The 22,949-nt window shown below is 39.9% G+C and overlaps 1 protein-coding gene across 9 annotated transcripts; it reads left to right on the top strand.

Moving 5' to 3' along the window:
• The first annotated feature begins 857 nt into the window (after window positions 1-857).
• On the top strand, window positions 858-18,735 carry REDIC1 (regulator of DNA class I crossover intermediates 1). 9 transcript variants are annotated; one of them, XM_072032736.1, is made up of 13 exons: window positions 859-1,648; window positions 3,116-3,155; window positions 4,675-4,810; window positions 5,552-5,684; window positions 6,462-6,528; window positions 8,284-8,484; window positions 10,638-10,744; window positions 13,362-13,891; window positions 14,132-14,204; window positions 14,865-14,946; window positions 15,493-15,559; window positions 16,709-16,791; window positions 17,369-18,735. In XM_072032736.1, the coding sequence occupies exons 1-13, from the start codon at window positions 1,626-1,628 to the stop codon at window positions 17,966-17,968; spliced, it is 2,142 nt and encodes a 713-aa protein (XP_071888837.1). In that variant the 5' UTR covers window positions 859-1,625; the 3' UTR covers window positions 17,969-18,735. The 9 variants fall into 9 exon arrangements, with proteins under 9 accessions (XP_071888858.1, XP_071888854.1, XP_071888837.1 ...); XM_072032741.1 differs by having other exon boundaries at window positions 860-1,648; window positions 14,889-14,946; XM_072032738.1 differs by having other exon boundaries at window positions 861-1,648; window positions 14,889-14,946; window positions 16,697-16,791.
• Window positions 18,736-22,949: the final 4,214 nt, after the last annotated feature.

The raw sequence follows: 22,949 nt of genomic DNA, 5'->3' as shown, positions 1-22,949 counted from the left end.
TTTACTTCACTTCCCAGAGCAGTTATTAAGCTCCATGAACCTCATTATTGTGACCTTTTAAAAATAATGTTCTGCAGTTTTTTGAAAGTATTGTATCACTCCCAAACTCAATCAACTCTTGTAATTTTCTAATGTTGACAGTCAAGGTGCAGTGTTTAGTCATATGTGTCTCAGGTCTTACCTTACAGTTTACTTTGCCTTCAATGAAGAAATAAATAATTCTTTGTTTTACAACCATTCTAATTTTTATTTATTTATTTTTTTAGCTTTATCTGCAGAAATTAATTTTGCATTAAAATATACCTGTCTGAAGCTGCCACATCACTTTTCCTGGATTCTGCTGCTGTTACTTACCAGATTCAATAAATTACACAGAAAGAAAAGTGTAGTGCTTTAAATCCAGATAATGCTGTGGAAGAATAAAAGTAAGGGTGGCACAGAAAATATCAATACTATGTTAGAAAAACAAATGTAAAAGGGATTTGGTAATGCCACACCTGAAACTGTCTTTTAGAAATAGTATTAACAAGTTAAATATTTACACTAGGTGGAAATACAAACAAAATGGAAAGGATTATTTCAAGTAATCAAATTAGTTTAATCTTTCAGTGTCATCTGTCATAGTAGCTGTAGCGTTGCGCGTACATGCAAACACTTCAGATGTATACTTTACACTGAAAATTTTAATGTAGGAGTGCTACAAGAAAAAAAAAATCATGTTAATCATAAATATCTGGGATATCACAACAAAAAACATTCTGTCCAATAACTTTATTCAGTTTAATTGGTAATATTTTAAAGAAGCAGAAGACATTTTCACTTTCCTAATCTTATAACCATGGGTTCTATAAACTCTTATTAAAATTAAAAGAAATAAAAAGCTTTGGTCATATTTAAGAGTAGGCTCCTTAAATCTCTCTGAGCAATCCACACACTGTTGTACCAATGGCTATCCAGCACTGACACCTCAAAAATGTTAGGCTGAAGATACCTCAGCAAAGGAACACCTTAGGAAAATATTTATATCAAATTGTAATGGTTTTGTAAGTGGCAGTAGGTTGCTTCAAGGAGGAGGGTGCTTGCTAGTAACAAATACTCACTGATGCCCCCATCGCCCCCAAAATACCTGGGGAAGGGCAGGGTGGGAAGAAGGGTGCTTGCCCTTCATCTTGCCCTACAGATGATGCCAATTGTAGCTGTGACACCACAACATCAGCAGCTGTGTAACCCCCTCCAACAGCTGTGAATTTGATGCACATGGTACAGCGAGAGGACTGTGACTCCCCCACAAAGGGGCAGTGGTTTCTGTCAGCGGCCTGTATGGAAATGGAAGTGGTAGAGGAAAGGGGTCCGTGGTAGAGGAATGGTGGCAGCAGGCAGAGCTCATCCCTGTCCTTCTCCTCCTGCTGCCTGTCCCTGTGGCACCCTCTCCTTCCTCTCTGCTGGCACTGGGCAGCCTGGGAGCATGGAGGGCGGCTGCCCTGTTGCCACCAGGGAGGAGGCCGCCACCAGTGGGCCCTGCGCACCCAGGCGGGCGGCACATCATCCCTGTGGGGGCCATTGCCTGCCCTCCCCATCCTCAGCCCTGCACACAGCAGCCTCTTCTGCTTCCTCTGTGGCTGAAAATGAACTGGGTCGGAGGCAGCCGGTGAGTGAAATTTCAAGAGAAATGGCTCCTGTTGGAGCACTGGAGCTCTGCGTTTCAGGCCCAGTGTCCCCTCAGAGACCCACAGGGCCGTGGGGTGTGTGGCAGGCCCCATGCCCCCTCACAACAGGGCGTATTTCAGAATCACTGAAATATTAAAATAATCACCAGTAGACTGGTAACATTAAAGAACAAGTATGTTCAGTTATTGAATAAATATTCAGTTTCATTGGGTGCCAAAACACCTGCCTATCAGAAATTTAAACCCCACAGGTTCTGTCAGCATTTGAAAGTAGCTTTGCTAAACACCATTCTGCAGTCATCCTGACAGCATCTATAGAATCAAACTAAAATAAGGCTTTATGCATCTGGAAGTCTTTCCAGAAAAATGAAGTTTCTGAAAGCTGCTGTGGTGGGTCAATCTTTGCTGGCCGCCAGGTGCCCACCAAGCCTTCCTCTCACTCCCCCTCCTCAGCTGGACAGGGGGAGAAAATCTGATGGAAAAAATTTGTGGGTTGAGATAAAAGCAGTTTCATGAAAGAAAAGGTCGTATGTGGAAGCAAAAGAAAATATAATATTCTCTACATCCCATCAGCAAATGATGTCCAGCCACTTCCTGGGAAGCAGGGCCTCAGCACAAGTAGCAGTTGCTTTGGAAGAGAAACACCTTCATAACAAATGTCCCCCTCCTCTAGCCTTTTATTGACACCATATGGCATGGTCATTTTGGGTCAGCTGTCCCAGCTGTGTCCCCTCCCCACCTCTGAAGACTACAGCCTTTGGGCTTCTAGTTCTCAAATAAAAGTGCTAATCCTATTGACACAAACATTGCAGCTGTATTCACCACGTTCACAATAGTGACCCAGAGCTCCTATTTTATGCAGCGTCCTGCAACCAATCAATTTAAAACTATGCTTAACAAGTGATACATGTATTTTAAAGTATACCTGTCTCCTGTGCAGCACAAACAACAGCAGCTCAATGAAACTTGTAGTAACAATCTTTTTTATTTTTTTTTTTATTTTTATTACAAACAAAATGTTCACAGTATGCTGTAAAGTTCTGAAAGGTAGGAAGTTGTGCAGTGCTCCTTTGCTTTCTTTGCTAATGTGCTTTTGTAACTGTGTTGCAGCATGACATAGAAAATTAGAAGAATTAAATATATTGATGTAGATTTTATATAATGTTTTACGAAATTAAGAATTCATGATTTCTTGCATTACAGGTTAAATGCCTAAAAGCTTTTCCTTCTGAATTATCAATATATTTGATAACCTTTCCAGAGTAAATCAGGATCAGTCCAAGTGACTTCAACAGAGTTATATTGACTTTACTGCCTGAAGGTTTGATCCATTGTAACAGAACAGGATAATCTGTGCCCAAAATTCTTAATAACATTGATGTGTAACTCAGGCCATGACTCAAGATTACACTTTTACAATTAAAAGAATAATTATTTGCATCTTTCAGGAGCAGAGTCATATTAAAGCAGGAAAGGAGAAAGCAAAAGGTAATGTAGTAAAAGGTAGTGTAACACTTGTAACCTGTTTGCCTGACTGTGCTTAGCTTTTAGAACAGAATTAATTTCCTAGGTTTATTACACTGAATTCCAGCAGGAAGAGGAGGGAGTAGGAGAAGGCATGAATGAATACATGAATGTGCCCAATTTAAGTTTTACTGAATTACTTCTGTTACTATATTTTGGTGGTATGTGCTGACACACAGGATTGTTTCGAGCCTCACAGCAACAACCACATGGTCAGCTAGCCTAACACGTATACACAGCAGTTTTTTCTGTGCTACGTAAAAGAATGTTAGGTTCATTGATGTACTTTATTCTGGCACTCACAAAAGTAGGCCAACTTATTTGTATTTTAAATCTGAAAGTGCAATAATAGAATCAAATTTATGTATTTATATCTGGCTGAGCAGAATACATTTCAAACAGGGAAGGGGAACAAAACAGTACAAGAAGATAGTTATAACTGTAGTAGGAGAAGCCAGTTTTCTCCTCAGCAGCTGGGAGAAAAAGAGAACATTAAGGGAAGCCCCACCATCAAAGTTGGTACCATCCAATGCCCAGAGCAGATGGACTGGCATGTACAGGAGGAGAAATAACAGGCTGATGGTATGGAGCCAGTCTCTGAAATGAAAACTTTCCACCTACGAGACAGTAAGAGGTCGTTGAGATCATTGCCTAGTCTCCTGAAGGCCTGTGAGTACTCAAAATACTTGTTTTCTCAGGGAGTCATTGGTCTAAGCTGCATCATTTACAGCTATGCAGTTTGCTTCAGAGTAGGAGAGAAAACAGGAAAGGATCCAAGTAATTTAGTACTAAATTGTTGCACAGTGGTGTTTAGTACTAAATTAGTGAACCCAATGGTAAGTTTATAATTACTGTTACACAATTAATAATAATTCAGTAATTTAGAGGTGATTCAGTAATTTAGAGGTTTAATTTAGAGGTTTTTCTTCTTTACTTTCTCTCTCTCTCTGTCACAAGACCTTATTTATTGCGCCAAGGAAGACAAGTTTAGAGAACAATACACTGTTTGTGTCAATATAGATGGCCACATGTATGTGATCTTGCTGATTTATTTGCCTATTCATTTATAAGCTGCCTAAAAAGCTCAGGTTTAATTTTTTTAAAGACTTTTTCCTTGCAGGATTTTCGTATGTCTTTTATTTTAAAGAAACACTTTTAAAGATCATACTTTGACTTTATTCAAAAAAAAAATATATATATATACACATATACATATAATAAATATGTTATATATATATATATATTATATGATACTATATATAATATTTATTTATTTAGATTTATTTTGAATATGACCAAATTAAAATAGCAATCTTTTTCAAGTTAATAAAAATAAACTAAATTATATAGACAGAGTGTGTGAATTTAGAGAGATTTAATCATGTGTTTTTATTATTAGGATTTTTTTCAATATAATTATATATACTGCTAAAGTGTTATGAAGTTTCTGTCATAAACTTGTTCTCTCTTTTTAAAAAAAAAGGAATTCTTTGAAAAGAAGAGACTTAAATCAAAGATGAAGCTTCTGGAAACATCATCTCCTAAAAGTTCAGCAGTCAGTTTAGATCTTCTCAATCTATATGTTGTTAACCAAATATCAACCAAAAAAGACAGCACTGGTGAGTTTAGTATAACAGTGTTCTGACCTCACACTTAACCCAATCAGTTATCATTTATTATTACTACTATTATTTCAGTTCTTTTTCCATTGCATTATAAAAATAAAATAAAATGAAATGTTGAAATTATAAGTAAATATGAAAATAATGACTGAATAAAAAATCAGGGCCAAATTATATTTCCAGGAACCAAAGAACCTGGGCTGCTACCTATTTCACCTTTAAAGCCTTGCACTCTGATGCACCTTCCTCATTCCATTCATTAATTTTACCCTATAACCATTTATTTTTCATTTTGTCATTAAATGGGTCTCCATTTGTATTCCACTGCCTGATTAATAACCTTTTTTCTTTTTTTTTCATTTGGAATAGTCTTTCAGTTCTACCCAGAGAACTGACAGAGAATTTAAAATCTGTTATTAAGATCCTAAAAAAATCCCTAAAATTTAAGTCCTACCTCTTATCCTCTGTAAGATATTCATAGACTAGACTGGGAAGCACTTGCTGTCCTGTGCCTATAAATATTAGGAGGTAACTGAACAGGGCAAAAGAGCCTGTTCATACACCACAGTTGACCATAAATAATTTTATGCTATGCTAACATATAGAATAGAGCTCTTACATTGCTAGTAATAAAGAAAGAAAGAAAAAAAAAAAGGGGGGGGGGGGGGGGGGGAAGAGGCTTTAAATAGATGCCTTTCTCCAAGTCCAGTGCTGACATTATAAATGTTTTCATTACAGTGAACCAGAAGAAGCCAGTTCATATTGATATCACTGGACACTTAAAAGCTCCTGTTAGAAGGTACAATCTCGATCTTCCCAAGTCACCGCTGCATAAACAATATCCAGAAAACTTAGACCTCATCCAGAACAGGTACTTGTATAAAACAGGCAGTAGTTAAGCTACACTGAAGTTCTGAAAAAGGTGTTTCATGATGTACTTTCATCTGCTTTCTAAAAAACTAAAAGGAGTTACCATTGCAGTGCAGTGGAAAATAAACCTGGTAAGGATCTATTTTTTGTGTATTTATTAACATGAATGGAAGGGTGTCACTTTGGAAGCAACTGGATAACTGGGAGAAGAGGTCTAGGCCAGTACTGTAGCACAGGAATATGGAGAGAAAGACTGATCTGAAACTGACCAATCTCCTGAGCATTTGATTAACTGATCTCTTTTAGGCCTATGCTCATGTGTGTCCTGCCTTGAAAAGACTGAAAAAATGTATATTTGGGGTATTAAGTAAGCATAAATATAGTATTCTAAGACAAAGCAGTTTCATGACACCTTCTGACATTCCAGTGATACTCCTATAGTGAGAGAATAAAGAAACATGTAAATTCAAAACATGAAGCTGAGTGATTTAAATATATACATATACATCTTGACTCATGTCAGGTTGTTCATGCGCTAAGTGTATCTCACAGAGCAGAGTATTCAAACAGCATCTTCCACTTAAAGCATTTTTCAATTCATTTCAGACACCCTTATGTGACTGATTCGTGGACTTTATGGTCAAATCTGCTTAAAATCAAGCCCTTTGTAGACATCTGGAAAAATATTGTTAAATTTCTTTGAAATTAATACTCTAGTCAGGATGCTTTTATCTTACAAATCTCATATTTCATGGGCTGTTTTTATTAATTTTACAAGGTTACAAGAGCAAGTATTGGACAGCAGAAGGAAGCATCTCTTAGAGAAGGGAAAATACCAGCATGATGTAAGTTTATTGTTTTCACTGATGTCAAAGTAAAAATATGTACTAATAACTGTATTTTTAAGTGATTTTTTCAGTGATCAAATCTCATGAATACATGTGAAGGCTTCTTCCTTAAGGCTACATTGATATGTTATTTCACAGTCATGTTTTATACTTATTCCTTCTATTTCTCACATATATAATGAAAAGCTCAACTTGTTTTAGGCAATCCAAAAATACCCAGGAATGCTCTAAGTAATGCTCTAACTAGTTGCAAAGGACAGAAATTATGGGAAAGTAACTGAGGCCAAGATTAGGTAAATTAAATACAATATGCATAACATAAATTGATGAAATAGGAGAAGTATATGCAGAAGTGAGTCTTTAAGAGAAACTTATGTACAAGTCTCAGTGGATACAACTGGGAAGTTCACACTCTTATTGAGGTTAAAGTGCATTTTCTATATTAAAATCAGGATTTGTTAATGATAAATTCCAATGCTGCGTTAAAAAAATAATAATAATGTTAGAAGATTTTTGGACTCGATGATCTTGAGGTCTCTTCCAACCTAGAAATTCTGTGAAGATAGTTTAGATTACTCAAGCTTGCTTGATAATATAGCTCCACTGACTCCTGCTGCTTATATCAGAAAGGATTCTGAGCAGAGAGCAATTGCAAAAAAAAATAAAAATTAAAAGCTCACTCAGTACTGTTCCATATCTTCTTTGCCCTTTCATGCTGTCAAGCCATCTTCTGATAGAAAGAGAAAGATAGATGTGTTCCTAGTTCCTCTTGAGTGGGGAAGACTTGCTTAGCAGGGGTGAAAATTTATCCGTCTAATGTGTTTCAATCAAGATCACCATGAGGTGCCACTACCTTTTTGGATATCGCATTAAGTCAGCCTTCTTTTACTACCCCTTTTCTTCTGATGCTTGAAGATATAGAGGCCATATTTCAAATTAAATGTGTTCAGGAATAAGGAATCAAAATAACAGCTAAGTTTCTCCCCAGACACTACCAGAATGAACAGGTTTATATCATTTCATCAAAACACATGCAGTGCACACACAGAAATTAATGTATGGATCAAAGAATAAAGGCTAAATCATGTTTATTGAAATAAAATGTTTTAAAAAGTTTTATGAGGTAAAGTGTATCCCATTAAAATAATTGTGTTATATCTGCTTTATTAGGCAGAAAAAGGGGCCATAATACTCATAATTTAGCTTTCTAGAAACTGGTGGTACATTTTGTGCAGGTTATGTACAAAGCTTTTGCATTGCATTAGTTTCTTGTATAGCTTTCACTGAATAAACTGGATTACAGGCACTGCTTCCATGTAGCCGTGGTTGCAGAAGCATTTAATGATTTTTTTTCTTCAAATTTCTCCTGTGTTTGAGATAGCATCGTTGGTCTCACAACATGCCGGAGTTTTCTTCATACTGGAGTGAAATAATTTTAATTTTCTACTTAAGAACCAATTCAGCAGGTCATTTACCTAAAGCTAAAACTGTATTTATACCCATCTCCCCTCAGGATAACATTTGTGTGCATGTTTCAACTTCAGTAGGTACTTAAGCGGTTTCCTAAAATAAACACTTACTACTTTATGTTTTTAATTAAAAATCATATCAGAATACATGATTTTTTTGTCTTTTTTTTTTTTTATGTGGAAAGAGATGTAAAAGATATAGAAAGGTTTGATCTTTTTGAATTTTATGCTTAGATCAAAATAGGCTTAAATAAATTAAATCTCTTTGCTATCTTTTGTCTAGTTACCACAAGTAACAGAACTATCTTATGCTGACTCTGGTATGGAACATGAAGACAGCACAGCAACAGCTTTTAGCACCTGTCCATTGTCCCCTTCTGTTTTTTGGTCCTCCAACTGTGCACAGTTTTCAGAAGAAAATTTCAATACAAACCTAATGGGCAACCCTTGGGAAGAGACCTATGAAGATAAGCAGCAAAACCAGGTTTGATTAATATTTTTCATTTCCTCAGAATTATTTTAAAATAAATTTCACTTCTTTGGGGTATAGAATTAGTGTAATGTTGAAGCTAGTTACGAACAAGCAACATTTCTTGTAGGCTAGTGGCAATGGTTATTCTGTGTATACATTTCTGTGTATATATTTCTTCTAGTGGTGTGAAACAGCCTCAATTTGAGCCTATATTTGCTGAACTCTCGGTGTTGCTGATATCTGCAGGAAGGAAGTTAGCCACATATTGTGGCTGACTTTCGTTTCTGGCTTGTAAAATTGCTTGAAGAAACCTGAAGAATATTACAGTTATAAATACAGCTTTCTTGAATGTACCGTTAGTATAAATGGGCGTCATATGATCACAGGTGATCCCATGGCCTAAGGAAACAAGAACTTCTATAGCTCTGTCATCAGCAAAAGAAAACCAAAGAAAATGCTGTCCACTGCTAAACAGAATCGATGACCTACTGACAAAGGACGTGGAGAAGTCTGAGGCAATCAAGACCTACTTTGCTTCAGTCTTTTCTGGCAAGGTCTGCTCTCTGGCACGTTTTCAAGCCCAGAGTTGGAGAGAGACATACAAAACAGCAGTGAAGCAACAGGTTAAGGAATCCTTAGTAAACTGGACACAAACAAATGCCTGGGACTGGACAAGGTGCATCTAAGTATATTAAGGGAGATAGCTGACATCACTGCAGGGCAGATGCCTGTTATCTCTGAAAGACTGTGGTGATCAGGACAGCTTCTCAGCGGTAAGAAATACACAAAAGTTATGCCCATGTGCAAAGACGACAAGCACAATCCAGGAAAGTTCTAGATCTTCAGCTCACCTCTGTCCCTCACCTGTTACAGAACCAGAACTCCTGGAGGTCATTTCAAGTTGCATGAAGAACAAGAAGGTGACTGAGAACAGCCAGCATACATTTCCCTTGGCCATGCTGTGCCTGACAAATCTGATTAACTTCTCTGATGAAATGACTAGCTCTATGGATAAGGGTCACCAGTGAATATTACTTACTTTGACTTTAGGAAGGCTTTTGACAAAGTTTACCTTGTGGGATCCTTGTAGCAAAAGTGGGGAGGTATCAGCCAGAGGAGTGGATGATAAGTTGGGTAAAAAACTGCCTGTACCATCATGCTCAAAATAATTGTAAAGACAATTATTTTATGTCTAGTTGGCAACTGGCAGGGATGCCCAGGATTTAATAGCAAGTCTGATATATCTTCATCAGCAATTTGGATAATGGGACAGAATGCACCCTCAGCATCTCAGCGGGTTCATAAATGCCACCGAATTGACAGAGTGGTCATTACAGCTGGAGGGCTGCTGCTCAGAGGGATCTTGACTTGCAGAAGGCCAAAAGAGACTTCAAAAAGTTCAACACAGACAAACAGAATTTCCTGAACCTCAAAAGAAATAACCCCACACATCTGTGTGGGTGGGGGACTGACTGAGTAGGCAGCAGCTTTGAAGAGAAAGACCTGAGAGCGACTGAGCAAAGAGGGTTTGTATAGCTTAGGAAAGAGAAAGCTATAAGGGGATGAGGTAGGAAATCAGACTCTGTCTTCCAGAATCTAAATAGAGTTACAGACAGGACAGAGTAAGAGGTGCACAGTGAAATGACAAGAAATAAAAGTCACAGGTTTAAACAATGGAAATTCTGTTTCTATAGTAAAAAATGTCACAAAAATAGCTGAACACCAAAATAGGTTATCTAAGGAGGCTGTGGAGTCTCAATCCTGAACAATCCTGAGCAATCTGGACTAGCCTTGAAGCTGTCCCTGCTTTGAACAGAAGGTTGGATTAGATATCTCTTGAGATCCCATCCACACAACAGCATTCCGTGATTCTGTGACCTTTGGTGGAATGTCAGCTTTTCCCAGTCTATCCAGCTTGTCAATATTATGGGAGCATGGGATGCTTAAAAGAGCATTTTGCATGCTAGCAGTGACATGTGAACATGGAAAAGTATGAACTGTATGGAACTCAGTTGGGCTGTAATGTTTTGGCCTTTACTGTGAAGATAAAAAGGAGTAAAAACAGTTGGAAATCAGGTGTATTGTTTGCAAACCCAACTTTAAAGTTTAAAATGCTATAACTATTCTATAAATTCAGAGTTTGACAGTTTTGATCATTTTCTCAGCCAGGAATTATTTCGGATCAAGACCCTTGGCTTTCAAAACACCTGAGCCAGTGTATTTTAAGGAAGTCTGATACAGTGCCTCCGGAGCTGTTTGAGCCAGTGCACAGGTAGGCAGTGATCCGATATTAGAGAGAGCAAAAATCACAGTGAGGTAAGTAAGGGCAATACCTGAAACTTATTGTTACTTGATTTTTCACATATTTTTAGTGCTTTTAAAATAGAAAGTAAAATTAAATGAGAAGACTGAACATACAAAGCTGTTTAGATTTGCAGAGAGGCAGCAAACTGTGATTTTGGTAGGTTCTTGGAACCACGGTCTAATTTTTGCAATGTTGTAAACAGAATGGTATTTCCCAATTCATCCAGAAGCATGGATTCACTGACAGGCCAAGGAGAGGGGAGCAGCTGCCACTCTCATTAGTTCTGGGCACTGTTGCAAGCGCTTTTCTGATGACCTTGATGTTGTAGCAATTGAGCAACTTCTCCACCTCCACTGTTTGTATTTGGGATTCCAGGAGCAAAAAGATTTACTCCCCTTCTCTTTCATATGTGATTCTACTATAGCTAGAATATAGAATTGATTCATAAATACTTTAATGAGAAACATAGTTTGTTTCTAAAAGAATAGACAGAAATCTAGAATTGCTTTCTCTTTACATTTGCTGATTAAAAATCTTTTAATCACAGAGGGTTTAGGGCCAGAGTCATTGGTACTGAACAGTTTATTTCACTGAACAGTTTCTTTCTAGGCGTTATTTCTTTCTATCTAGGCATCTCACAAGGCTAATTTTCTTTTATTCTTTCTATTCAGTAAGTCTGCTGTCTGATTGAAAGTTCATATCAGTCTCTGGAGAGAGCCATAAAAAGACCAGACACAACTCTGCAGTTCCTGAAGTATCTGCACTCTCTTTGCCTGGGGGGTCAAGGCGCTGGGTAGCCCACTGACCACAATACCTTGATGGACACAGCAGTTTCCAGTCTTAACCACCCTAACTTTCTCACTTTTCCTAGCTCCTCCTAGCTTTCTCCAGCAAAACCTAAAGTTAGGATAATGCTCACCTTGCTGTATGTCTTGGTGACTTCCTGATGAATACCTTGATGTTAAAGCCCTACATAATCTTACATTGCCTACATCTCCCTTTTCGTTTCTCCACAGGCCCTCAGGTCTGCACTCTCCTCAGTCACAGAACCTCTCACAGTCCTCCACCCACTCATGGCTCACTGACAATGTGAGATCTCCTTTCCAACAGTTCTTCAACTCCATTTCCGTGTGCTTTCCTTGTGTGTGTGTTTTTGTTTTGTTTTGTTTTGCTTTGCTTTGCTTTTCACCCATTATATCAATAAATTCCTTTACCTTAGTAGCTGTCAGCTCTCCTGGGAAGGACGTATCTTTCACAGTATGTGAAAAGCATCAACTTAAACAAGCATTTAACATAATTGTAGCATACTGCTGATGGAATAGATGTGCACACATCTGAGAGCTGTGACCCCTCAAGTTCATTAAATATTAACTAAAAATTGTAGGTGTCTTGTAAAAATAAGTCTTTCACTCTGAGTAGTGCTTAGCCATCTCCTCATCTACTATTATCTTTTAGTTAGTATTACAAAATGTTCAGCTGGAATTGCTCCACAAAATGTTTTTACCTTCCTCAGTTGTATCCAACCTTCTGTAGATACAAACTGTGTTATGTTTAGTCTTTTACAACTGATTCATGGGCACTTTCTCCCTTAAGTTCTCTAGGATCTTTTTCCAGTTCCAAGTATTTTCTGATGAAGACATTACAGAACTTTTCTTTAATAAATTTTTACTTTACCACATTTCAATTTTCAAGTTCCACTGATAGCATTGTCTTTTTATGATCATTTTTGTTTTATTTTAATAAAAGGCATGTTTTGAATGTCCATGGCCATTTCTGCTAATTCTCTGCATATATAAATCTCTTAACTCTTCACTCAGATTTTCTGAAATGTCAGGCAAGAAATCAAACCTAGAAAGAAGTGGCAAAATATTAAATTAATATCCTAATAAGTGAAAGCATGATAGCTTTCACGCTAATGATAAACATGATAGCATCCTTCAAAACCACTACTACCAGAAGTGGGGGAGGGAAGTATGGGCAAAACAAAATGTCTGACTGGCCTCCTGACTGTAGAGTAGAAAACCTCCGAGCTTAATTAGGATTACAGACCTCAATTACAAAAAAAAAAAAAAAGTTGTCTTGCTGAAGAGACCAGGAATTAAGCAATGCTCAGATCTTGTAATGGGCTTTCAGTGCAAGAGTGAACTGTAGCCTTGAAGAATAAACTTTTTAAGAACTGAAGAAGCTGTCTACCTCTTCTTTTTCTTCCTTTTTTCTTTTTTTTTTTTTTTTTTTTATAATTCAGAGTGGACTTCTTTGGTCAGTTGAGTGGAGCAGCAGTGACATACTGTGGCTGATTTTATAAATCACAGTTTCCTTCTCAAGGATATTCTCCATGTCTTGGCACGTTTGGAGATAACATAAAACAGAACTCTGTTTAAATCAGCCTTACTTTAACATGGAAATAAAATACAGGCACTCTTTCAGTGGAAATAACATACACTCAGGACAGAAGCAAGTGTGTTGAGAAGCAAAGTCTGAAATTTTTTTATTAAGTTGATCATTTGGAGTGTTAGCAGTTAGCATTTTGCTGATTTATATACTACACAAACTGTTTTTTTTTTTTAATTCCCTTCCCCCAAAGGCTGGACTATATGAATTCTGCCAGGAAAAATCCGGTGATAATGACCAGTAAAGAATCAGAAAACAGTGAAGGAATAAAAGAACCATTGTTTGGTGTCGTGAAAGAAACCACAGAACTGAAAGCTCCCCAGCATGAAAGTGATTGTCCCTTTCTGGCACTGTTTGAAGATGAGAGCCAGTCAATCCATAATATTTCTTCCACAAGGCATTTTAATCCTTTTGTTAACCAAAGCAGTACTCCCAATTTTTTCATTGATCTTGAAGACAGAAATCAAATGACCAACAGAGATTATCCTTACGATACTGGAGAAGCTCATCCTGCAATTAAAGCCCAAAACAAATCCGTAGACAGACACCTGAAAGGCATTTTCACAGCTCCAGAACAGGTTTTGTGTAAAAATAACAATGCATCACTTGCAAGCTACCAGAAGGGCAGATTTCATAAAACCCACCTGCAGGACTGTCATGAGGGACAGCACTACTTCGTACCATCTGGAAACAAAGAAAAGCCTTCGATATTTGAAAAAAGTGGTGAGTGTCAGCATTTTAGGGTCATATGTTCTATGTTTTATTCTTTTAGACACAGTTGTGTTTTTTTTTAATATATATATATATATGTAGGTGTGTCTGCTCTGACCTAAACCAGGTTATGAATCTTTGTGGTGCAGCAGTTTAATTTTAAATCAATTACTTTTAGAAACTGACAGTAGATATTTTCAAATTGTATTTATGCTCCTGCATTTTTAAAACAAGATTTATTTTTGATTTTAGAGACATTTGCTTATTATCATGATCAGCAGACTAACTTAAAGGAAAATGTGCAGAACTATTCACTAAACAAAAGGTGAGTGCAGTAAAAATAGTCCATCTATTAACTAGTGACAACTGCAGACACCTTGCTGAATTGCAGAAACCCTGGCTAAGAGGACCTGAAGGCAAAATTCTAGACAATATTACTGAAGGCCTATTCCAGTGAAAATAATAGTGAGTAATGTGAATAAACTTACGTGCACGCAAGCCCTTTGTACATCTGTCTGTAATAACTAAAGAGGAAGATTCCCTGCAGTCAAACTGTTGTTGTGATTTTGTTCTCTAAAAGACCTTGTCTCCTTTCACTGACTACAAAGGAAATTAGTGTCTTCCCTGTGCCAAAGTTAACACATGTGAGTGCCCTGCTTTCTTCATCAAGATAGTTTTGTCACAGACAGATACATAACAAAGCAGTGCTGTCTTCAGTCATCTCATAATAAATTTTGGATTGTAACAAAAGTGAAATTTGTTAAAAAACAAAAACAAAACAAACAAACAAACAAACCAAAACAAACTAACCCGAAACAAAAAAACTTGGCGTAAAAACTCAGGTTCATAACTTAATTGAATTATCTCAGTAGTGGGAAACATTTCATGATTACCAAAGACAAAACAAAAATCGAATGCAAAAAAGTCAGCAGTAGTGACTTTATTTCAGAAAACAATTAAAACTATGGGGGAAATCACTTTTCAGAGAACTCATGTTTGCATCCCTCAGAGATGAGCCTGTGAAAGAAGCAGTCTGGAAACAGAATCAGCTCTTTGGATTTGAAGAGGTAACTTTTCAAAGATTTTTTTTTTTTTTTTGGTGTTACCTACTACTGAAGTGCTTGCACCATTCATTTGGGGTGAAGAAGGAATACCCACAGCAGTTAGAAACTGAAGTTAGCTTCTCTGAATTAATTTATTTGGAATCTTCTTGCTTTATACGAGGAATCCAGAAAGAACAGCTTCCAGTTAAGTGGTTCAGCCAGTCCTTTCAGGTCCCTAATTTACATGGTTTGATTCACCCCTAAGCTGATGCCTGAAATGCATTATAGAAGTTACTCTTTACCCTAAGGTCTGATTCCATGGCAGGGTACAGAGGTTATAAGCAGGATACTCCAGTATTATACTGGAGCCCTATGCCATCATACATATAAAATCTGTAGATATTTTGCCTGTAGCAGTCACTCAGGTGGGTATGGTGTTGCTCAGGGGTTTTGTACCCCTTAGCATAATTTGCAGGGAGTCCTTTATGTAATAGAGAAACAGAAGGTTCCTCACCTAACCTGAGGTACTGAACCAACTGAGCCCTCGCTATTAATGCCTGTTTTCAAAAGTTTGCAACAGCACAAGAGGAAGAATGTAAGTTGGGAGTGAGTTCAAACCTTCACAAGAAGAAGAAAGGTTAGTACCATTTATATATTATTAAGTCAAAAATCAAAATTTTCTCTATATATGAAACTGAAACTTACTTTTAAAGCCAGGGAGAAGTGTTTTCATCTTTGTAGCGGTTTCATTTGATGTAGGTTCCTATTTTTGATTCATGCAGCACTGTATAGAGACCATTACCAGGTAACTAAGTATTAGCTTTTTCAAGAGAGAAATTCAGATTGCCTTCTTTCTGGTGAGTATTAGCCACGTATTTTTCATTGTCCCATATCCTCCAAATTTGTCCCCTAAACTGAAAAGCCAGCTCTGAAAGTAGGGTTAGCTTCAAAATAGATAAATAAATTCATGAGAGAGGTCAGGTGTGTTGAGCTGAACATCACAACTCCAGAAACATCACCATCTTGTAACAGGGCCAAGTAAATGCCAAACATTGTCTTCCTTTCTATTCCTGCAGATCTCCACTGGTGGGAAAAAAAAAAATCTTGGACAAATCTTTTATATTATTTAATAAGCTCATGAAAATTTTCTTGTTTCATTTTACTAGTCTAGTCTTTACCAAACTTTATTCTCTTTCACCAGACTACGCTGTGCAGTTCAACATGTGCACGGGGTGAGGGGAGTCAGCAGAGAGATCCCCCATCCTTTCTGCTCCCTCAGTAGCTGTATGGGTCAGCCGTGCTGGCTGTATTTCAGAGCAGAAGACCTCTCAGGGTCCTCTGAGCAAAAAACATGAGCATAAGCCCACATAACTTGTATGGTAGCCAATGTCTGCAAGGTTTCTGCTGTATTCAATCCATTCCCCTGCCCTGAAGAACCCCTCCTCTTGGGTAGCACAAGGCTGCTGCCAGTGCAGATTAGCAGCTTAGCTTTAGCTTTGGGCCACCCGCCTCACACATTCTGCTGTGATGTGCTGTCTCGAGAGAAGGAGAATTGACTCTCTCCATATCCCAGACTGACCTTGCTAGCATGTTTTTCCTGAAACGGTATCTTAAAGCTGCTTCAGAAGTAGTAGTTATGCTTAATTCTGCATTCTGTGCTTGGGAGTTGGATGTTTGGGGAATATTTCGTGAGTAAATGCTTAATTCTGCATTCTGTGCTTGGGAGTTGGATGTTTGGGGAATATTTCGTGAGTAACTTTTCTTTGTGTTTGAGCTCAAATTTCAGATGTGGAGTCACCACTCAGCAGCCCCTCACCCAGCTACTCACCAAGACAGACAGAAAGCTGTTTCAGCTCTAGTCCTGACATGGTGAGCGCTGCTCCCTGATGAGTTTACAGGGGCTCATTTGAATGACATCTGTATGTCTGTGCACATCTAAGGGTGGTTGCAGCTGGAATCTTATTTATGGTTTTGTTTTGTACAAGGCAACCTCATATGTGAGCAAAACAAGAAATGATTAGATGTAAATTTTCCTAAGCAGTTAAACAGCCCCATGGTCTGGTCTCTTGACAATACAGAGCCTAGTGGAATTACAATAACACAACTGTGGAAAGATGCAAAGCAAGCTTCTCCTTTCTTCCTTGGGGTGTTGCTGCCTTACTTTAAGTGCCAGGAAGGGAGGAGGATTTGACACTGTGTGTGTTTTCAGCCAGTACTAAACAAAAAAGGCCATAATATATAAATAAAAAAATATGTATGACAGGAAAGATCCACCTTACCCACCTTCTTTCCAACATAAGCCAGGAGCACGCTCCTGCAGGAAGAGCACAAAAATCCAACAGACACTTCTGGCCTTTCAGTTTATTTCATAATGTAATTGGGGGATGATTGTTGACTTAGTTATGGAACTGCTTTAACAGTTACTCACACAGTTCTGTTCATGCAGTCTGAAAAGGAAGACACAGCCAAGAAGAAGTATGTGGACAAACGGTGTTACCAGACAGGCAATGCCAACACCTCCGGCTCAGCAAGCCCCAAGGCCCCTCACAGTGGACCTGAGCCTCTCCAGCACTGCAGGAGTTTGACCAGGGTGGAAGACAACTATCTTCAGCAGAAACACACTACTTCACATGCCACAGAGGAGGCAAATAAAGACCAGGCTGCCCCAGGTGAGGGCAGCTCCTTACACCAAACCCGTAAAAAAGAGCACGTCAGTGCCAGTACGAGGCGTGATGGTTGGTCACAGACTGAAAGCTGTGCCCCAGAAGCAGGGAGGGTGGATGTTGCCACCCAGTGTGACACCATGCGGGTGTGCAGCTGTGGGAGCTCCCTCCTGTCTGCCCGCAGCCCCGAGGGGCTCCCTCCTCCCGGCACCACTGGAGGGCACAAAATGCCAGAGCATGAGGCAATGCAGCCTGCAGGCACAGGCAGCGCAGCAGGAAAGGCAGCGTTTTCTTCTGAAGCCGAGTATCTGAGTTTGGCAGACAAAACAACTCTAGAGGTTCTGAACTACATCGATGTCATGAAGGAGAGAGAAAAGCAGTGAGCAAATAGAATGGCCTGTAAGGGATACTGAAATAATACTTCGAAGTTTTGTCTTGTTCTAAGTAGGTTTAATTTAATTGTCATATCTTGATTTGTCTAGCCTGGCTAGACAAAATATTGTTGTTATAACTTATTGTTGTTACTTATACATTATTACTTACTTTGGATCTCTATCTACCTTCTCCAACTATGGATTTCTGTAAACCTCTGACTGTTAACAACGATTTTACAACAGCTTATTGAACATAAACCTTAGGAACTAGATTTGCTTCCCCACCATATACCTGTAGGATTGTGTGTTTTGAGGATGATTTTGCTTCTCAGGAAGGTAGTGGAGAGATTCAATTTCACTTCAAGACACATTTGATGTGACTCTTAGTTCAGAACTACTGTCTGATTTTTACCCATTTTAACAGGCAAACTAGCCTTTGCCCTATGTTTGTACTAAATATGAAAATGAAAACATAAAAGTGACACAGAAAATGCAGATCTGCACACATAAAATAAAAGGTACTTTTAAAGGAACTAATTTATTATTTTTTAACAAAACAAACAACAACAACAAACCCAAATGCTTAAACTTCCTTCCACAGCAGTCTATTGATTAGTCTCTGTTAATACTGTTAATACTGACTGTTAATACTGACAAATCTTTTATGTGTTTCTGCGTTTTGCCAGCAGGTTGAAAATATGAAATGATTCTTTTTCCTTATTACAGTATTCGTTTGAAGCTACAAATAACAAATAAAGTTTCCTGATAATATTGTTTCTAGGCTATATTCTTTCCATTTAAAATAGTTCCTAGTAAAGATGACTCACTGTGTTGTGGACACCTTCTGCTTATATTTCCATACATCCTTCCATAAATGCATGTAAGCTATGTTTCAGGCTAGTCCTTACACACTGCAGGTCAGTTTCTTTTATTTCTACTTTTTGTAATGAAAGGTCTTGTGGATGTCGGGATGTGTATCATCCAGCACCGAAGAGATCCTTCACCATTCTTTGTCTCAGTTCTCATCATCAAACTAACGGCTGTGTTTTCTGCCGGGTTTTATATTTGAAACCAAAAGGCAGTCTACACTGCTGAACAGTTTGCAGGTTTATAGCTACACCATGTTAAAAATAGCATCTCTCGGAAATGTCAGTGGACTTTTCTTCACTTTGAAGAAAATAGCATTGTCTTTTGTACATAAAAATTGCATACACAGGAAGTGGCTTCACAGCCGGACTTCTGAAATGTGGAACTATCATTTAGCCAATTCACCGCCCACTTCCTAAGGCTTGACATAAGCGGATTTTCTTTTTTAGGTTGCCTCAATTTATTGTCAAAGCAAGCTCCCTAGTCATTTCTTTAGCTGAAACTGCAATGATCATCTTCTTCACAGGGGGTATAATTTATCTGAATAATGCTCGTGATTTGCTGAAAGCTCAGCAGTTACCAGTATTTTGTGAGGCGCAGTTGTTCACTCAGCGTTATGAAACTTGCTCAAACTGTGCCACACGAGCCTGATGGCTGGAATTAGGACATTTCCAAGGCAAGCATTGTCCCAGCTACACCCTGTACATCACCTGGCTGAGTCTTGCAGTGAGTGAAGCTACCGCAATTCGGGCAGATATATATGCTCTGCAGGGCGAGGCAGATTCCCAGTCTGTTCCAGTGAACCTAGTGGGCAAAGAGGGCAGGTCTGAACTGGGACAGGAGGACTGGTAGCACTGCATGGACCAGTGCAGGTGTTTCAAAGGAAGCAACACCTCCTTAGTAAGTTACTTCTCACATCTCACACAATTTAAAGCCTCTTACTGGCTGTAGCTTATTTTCTCCACTGCACTGACGCCACCGTAGAGAAGCTTTTAAAATCAGCCAGGTCTCAGGCTGGATTGCACCATTTCCCAGTAAGGGCTGAAAATATGCAGCTTGGAGCCAGACACAAATTTTCTGACTGCATGCAAGAGTTGCACACTTCTCTCTAACATGGTAATGCAGCACTTGGGTTATGTCAATCAAAGCAGACCATCATGTTCCAAAGTCTTTGGCTGAGAGCCTATAAAATCCAATTGCTTTGCAATTTTTACCTGTGATTACAAACCAACCGCAAGGATAAAAACTATCTCTGTAGCGGTATGTGTGCTGGCGATGATGATAAATAAACCAGCATGTTCTTTTAAGCCACTGGAGGAGTATTTTAAAGTATTTATGTGACTGTTATTGCATTAGAAGAGAACCATGCCTCCTCCTTATCTCAGTGTCAGTCTCCCACTGCGCTCAGGAGCTTTCTTTCACCTCTGATTTCTTGTGACTTTTGGAAAGAGCTGAGCTCGGTTTGGCAGGAGTCTCCTCTGTCTGGAGTGGCAGCCTCCAATCCTGATTCCTTCAGGTGACATTTGAGCAGTTGGTGCTATTTAGCCACCAGTACTATGACCATCACCCATCACACACATCCCGTCACCACAAGCTTTCTCTGAGGCAAGGACAGACACAGAGCTGCTCCTTTTTCATCCATAGTAACCTTCCTAGAAGAGTGATGAGCCTCTGGGGAGGCCACAGGAACGTACGTTGTTTAACTGCATTCAGTGAGAATCAATTACAAAATGAGTTTTGCTGGGAAAAAGGACAGAAGTGTACCTGTAATTAACCAAAATTAATTTGTTAATTTGTTGTATTGGTGCTTGAATATTTACAAATAAATATGGATGGAAAGACGGCTTCTCTTACTGAAAATACTACCCCAAGCTTCAGTCCCAAGCAATTTTGATGTGCAGCTGGTAACCTGTTTTTCCTATCAAACCAACTCTAATTACAGTAGCGTGCAAGGTAAGGATTCAGACAAAGTTTTCTGGGTAAATGCCACCAGGACCTTCATTGTGTTCCTCAGGCAGTGTGTAGCTGGGCATTGTTATGCCAACAGCCTCTACGAACTTTGTAGAAATCCTGATTTCATTTTTGTGAAGGATTATCATTGTGAGAAATGAGAAGCTTAAAGTCTTCATACAAGTGATTATTTCTCAGGTGGAAAGTGTTTGTGAATTGGCTTTTTAAGGGTTTTAGCAGAGAGCTGATTTAGGAAGAATGAGGTTTCCTGGAAAAAGCATTAACTCTCTGCATCCAAATCCTCCTCCGTCCCCAACAAATCAAATGGCATTTCTGCTACCGTCCGCTGACAGGTTGGAGGTGAGAGTCTGAGTCAGAGCTGGCTTCTCCAGGGCTGGTGATGCTGAGCTCCAGAAAGGTCGCACGACTCTGTGAGCCAAGAACCATCCTCCCTCCCTCTCACCTAGCCACAGCAGCCTACGGGGAGCTCAGGTGCAGCACCCAGATGGCTGCAGAGGTGCTGATATATCAGGTGAGTGCAAGGGGATGGGGAATGCTGCTCCAGAAGACATCAGAGAAGGTAAGGCAGGAGGCTGCAAGGGTGCTGTTGTACTATTTGAGGGTCAGATTAAAACATTTCCAAACCAGCTGTGGTTGTGCGAGCTCACTCAAGCCCTGCTCGGATCAGGGCCAGCTGGAGTTGAGCTTTGGGCTGCAGCGGCTGCGATCACCAGGCACCCAGGGAGGAATAAACCACAGCAATGCCCTCAGCACTTCCCTGTGGCTCCCACCCACCATAACGTAACGTGACATATGGAGAGCATTTCAAAGCTGTCCCATCCACTGCCAGGCTGGGGGTGGCAGTCATCCTCCACCCAGCTTATGAAAACTTTGCTTGCCCTTAATTCCTTCCCACCACTCTTAGCCTTGGTCCCTGCCTGTGAGAGGAATGCTGCAGGGATGCCGGTGCCAGCCCAACTCTGCAGCCACCTCCCCCTGCCCCAAAGGTACCCCAAAGGCCACAGGACAGTGCAGAAGAAGCCGTGTGGCATCAGAGAGTGGCTCTGGCTGCAGCCATGTCTTGTGGCAGCCTGGGAACGGGGCACGCTGTCACATCAGACATCCTGGACAAAACAGCACAGCAGTCAGATGGGGGTTGATGCCATCCCACCGTGAGAAGATTAAACCAAGCACCAATTTAGCAGCAAGGCTTACTCCAGCGCATCACTTCCCAGCAGGGATGAGGCCACCCGCTGCCAGCCACTTTGGGGATGGAGAAGTCATCTTGTGTTAGCAGGGTGACACGTTGCGGGGCTGACAAGGAACCTCCTCTTCTGTTGTGATGTCGAGCGAGTGGCAATATGGAAAAAGGCTACAAGCAAATGATAATGCTTGGCTCCATTTAAACAAAATGCACCAAAACACACTCACTGCTGTGCAGGAGGATGGCTGGAGGTGCTGGCAGGGCTGGCACGGGGTGCTGAGGGCTCTCCCTGTCCCGGTGCAAAGGGGAAGCCGGGGGCAATCTTCTGTGTGTGTGTGGCTGTGGGAGATTAAGCACTGAACAAATGCTGCCGTGCCCAAAAAATGTCATAAAAAAAAATAAAAATGGAGAAGAACAAGCTTATGAAAATCTGAAGTTTAGATAAAAACACACAGTACAGAGAGATTTAGCCTGTTCAATCTGTTTATCGGAAGGAGATTGAAAAGGAAACCTGATTACTGCATGGAGGAGGCAGCACAAGAAGCTAATGCAGGCATTGCAAGGCTCCGATGCTGTCGACCTGCCCCTCCTGGGCTCTGGCAAACCTCTGTGTGCTGTGGTGTGGTGGCAGCTGCACCCCAGCCCCACGCTGCCCTGTCCCTGCCGTCCCTACAGCCTGAGAGCTGGGGGCTGTGATGGAGGAAGAAGGGGGGAGCCACATATTCTCCATGGCACCGTGTCCCCGTGCTGTCACACCCCCGGCCTTCCCTTGTAGCCCACACCCCGCTTCCTTCCCCACCTGCTTCCCTCCTCCAGCCCCTGTTTGGGATCTGCTCTTTCCACCCTCGTTTCCTCGGCAACCTGAGCCGGTCTCAGTTTCACATCAGGGCTTCATCTCCACTAACCCAGCCCCTTCAGCCTGCTCCTGCACCTCCAGCCCTGATGGGCCCCGAAACGCTCCTCACTCCC

The sequence above is a fragment of the Anas platyrhynchos genome, chromosome 1 (genome assembly GCF_047663525.1).
Source record: "Anas platyrhynchos isolate ZD024472 breed Pekin duck chromosome 1, IASCAAS_PekinDuck_T2T, whole genome shotgun sequence".
In the NCBI taxonomy this organism is placed as follows: Eukaryota; Metazoa; Chordata; class Aves; order Anseriformes; family Anatidae; genus Anas; species Anas platyrhynchos.
This window is presented reverse-complemented; position numbering and strand designations above follow the sequence as displayed.

Excerpts from the sequence above, each read along its gene's own strand:
- REDIC1 (XM_072032733.1), top strand. The coding sequence starts at position 1,626 with ATGAACTGGGTCGGAGGCAGCCG. Across the intron at positions 1,649-3,115 it reads AACTGGGTCGGAGGCAGCCG|GAGCAGAGTCATATTAAAGC; the intron begins GTGAGTGAAATT and ends TGCATCTTTCAG. Across the intron at positions 13,892-14,131 it reads TTCGATATTTGAAAAAAGTG|AGACATTTGCTTATTATCAT; the intron begins GTGAGTGTCAGC and ends TTTTGATTTTAG.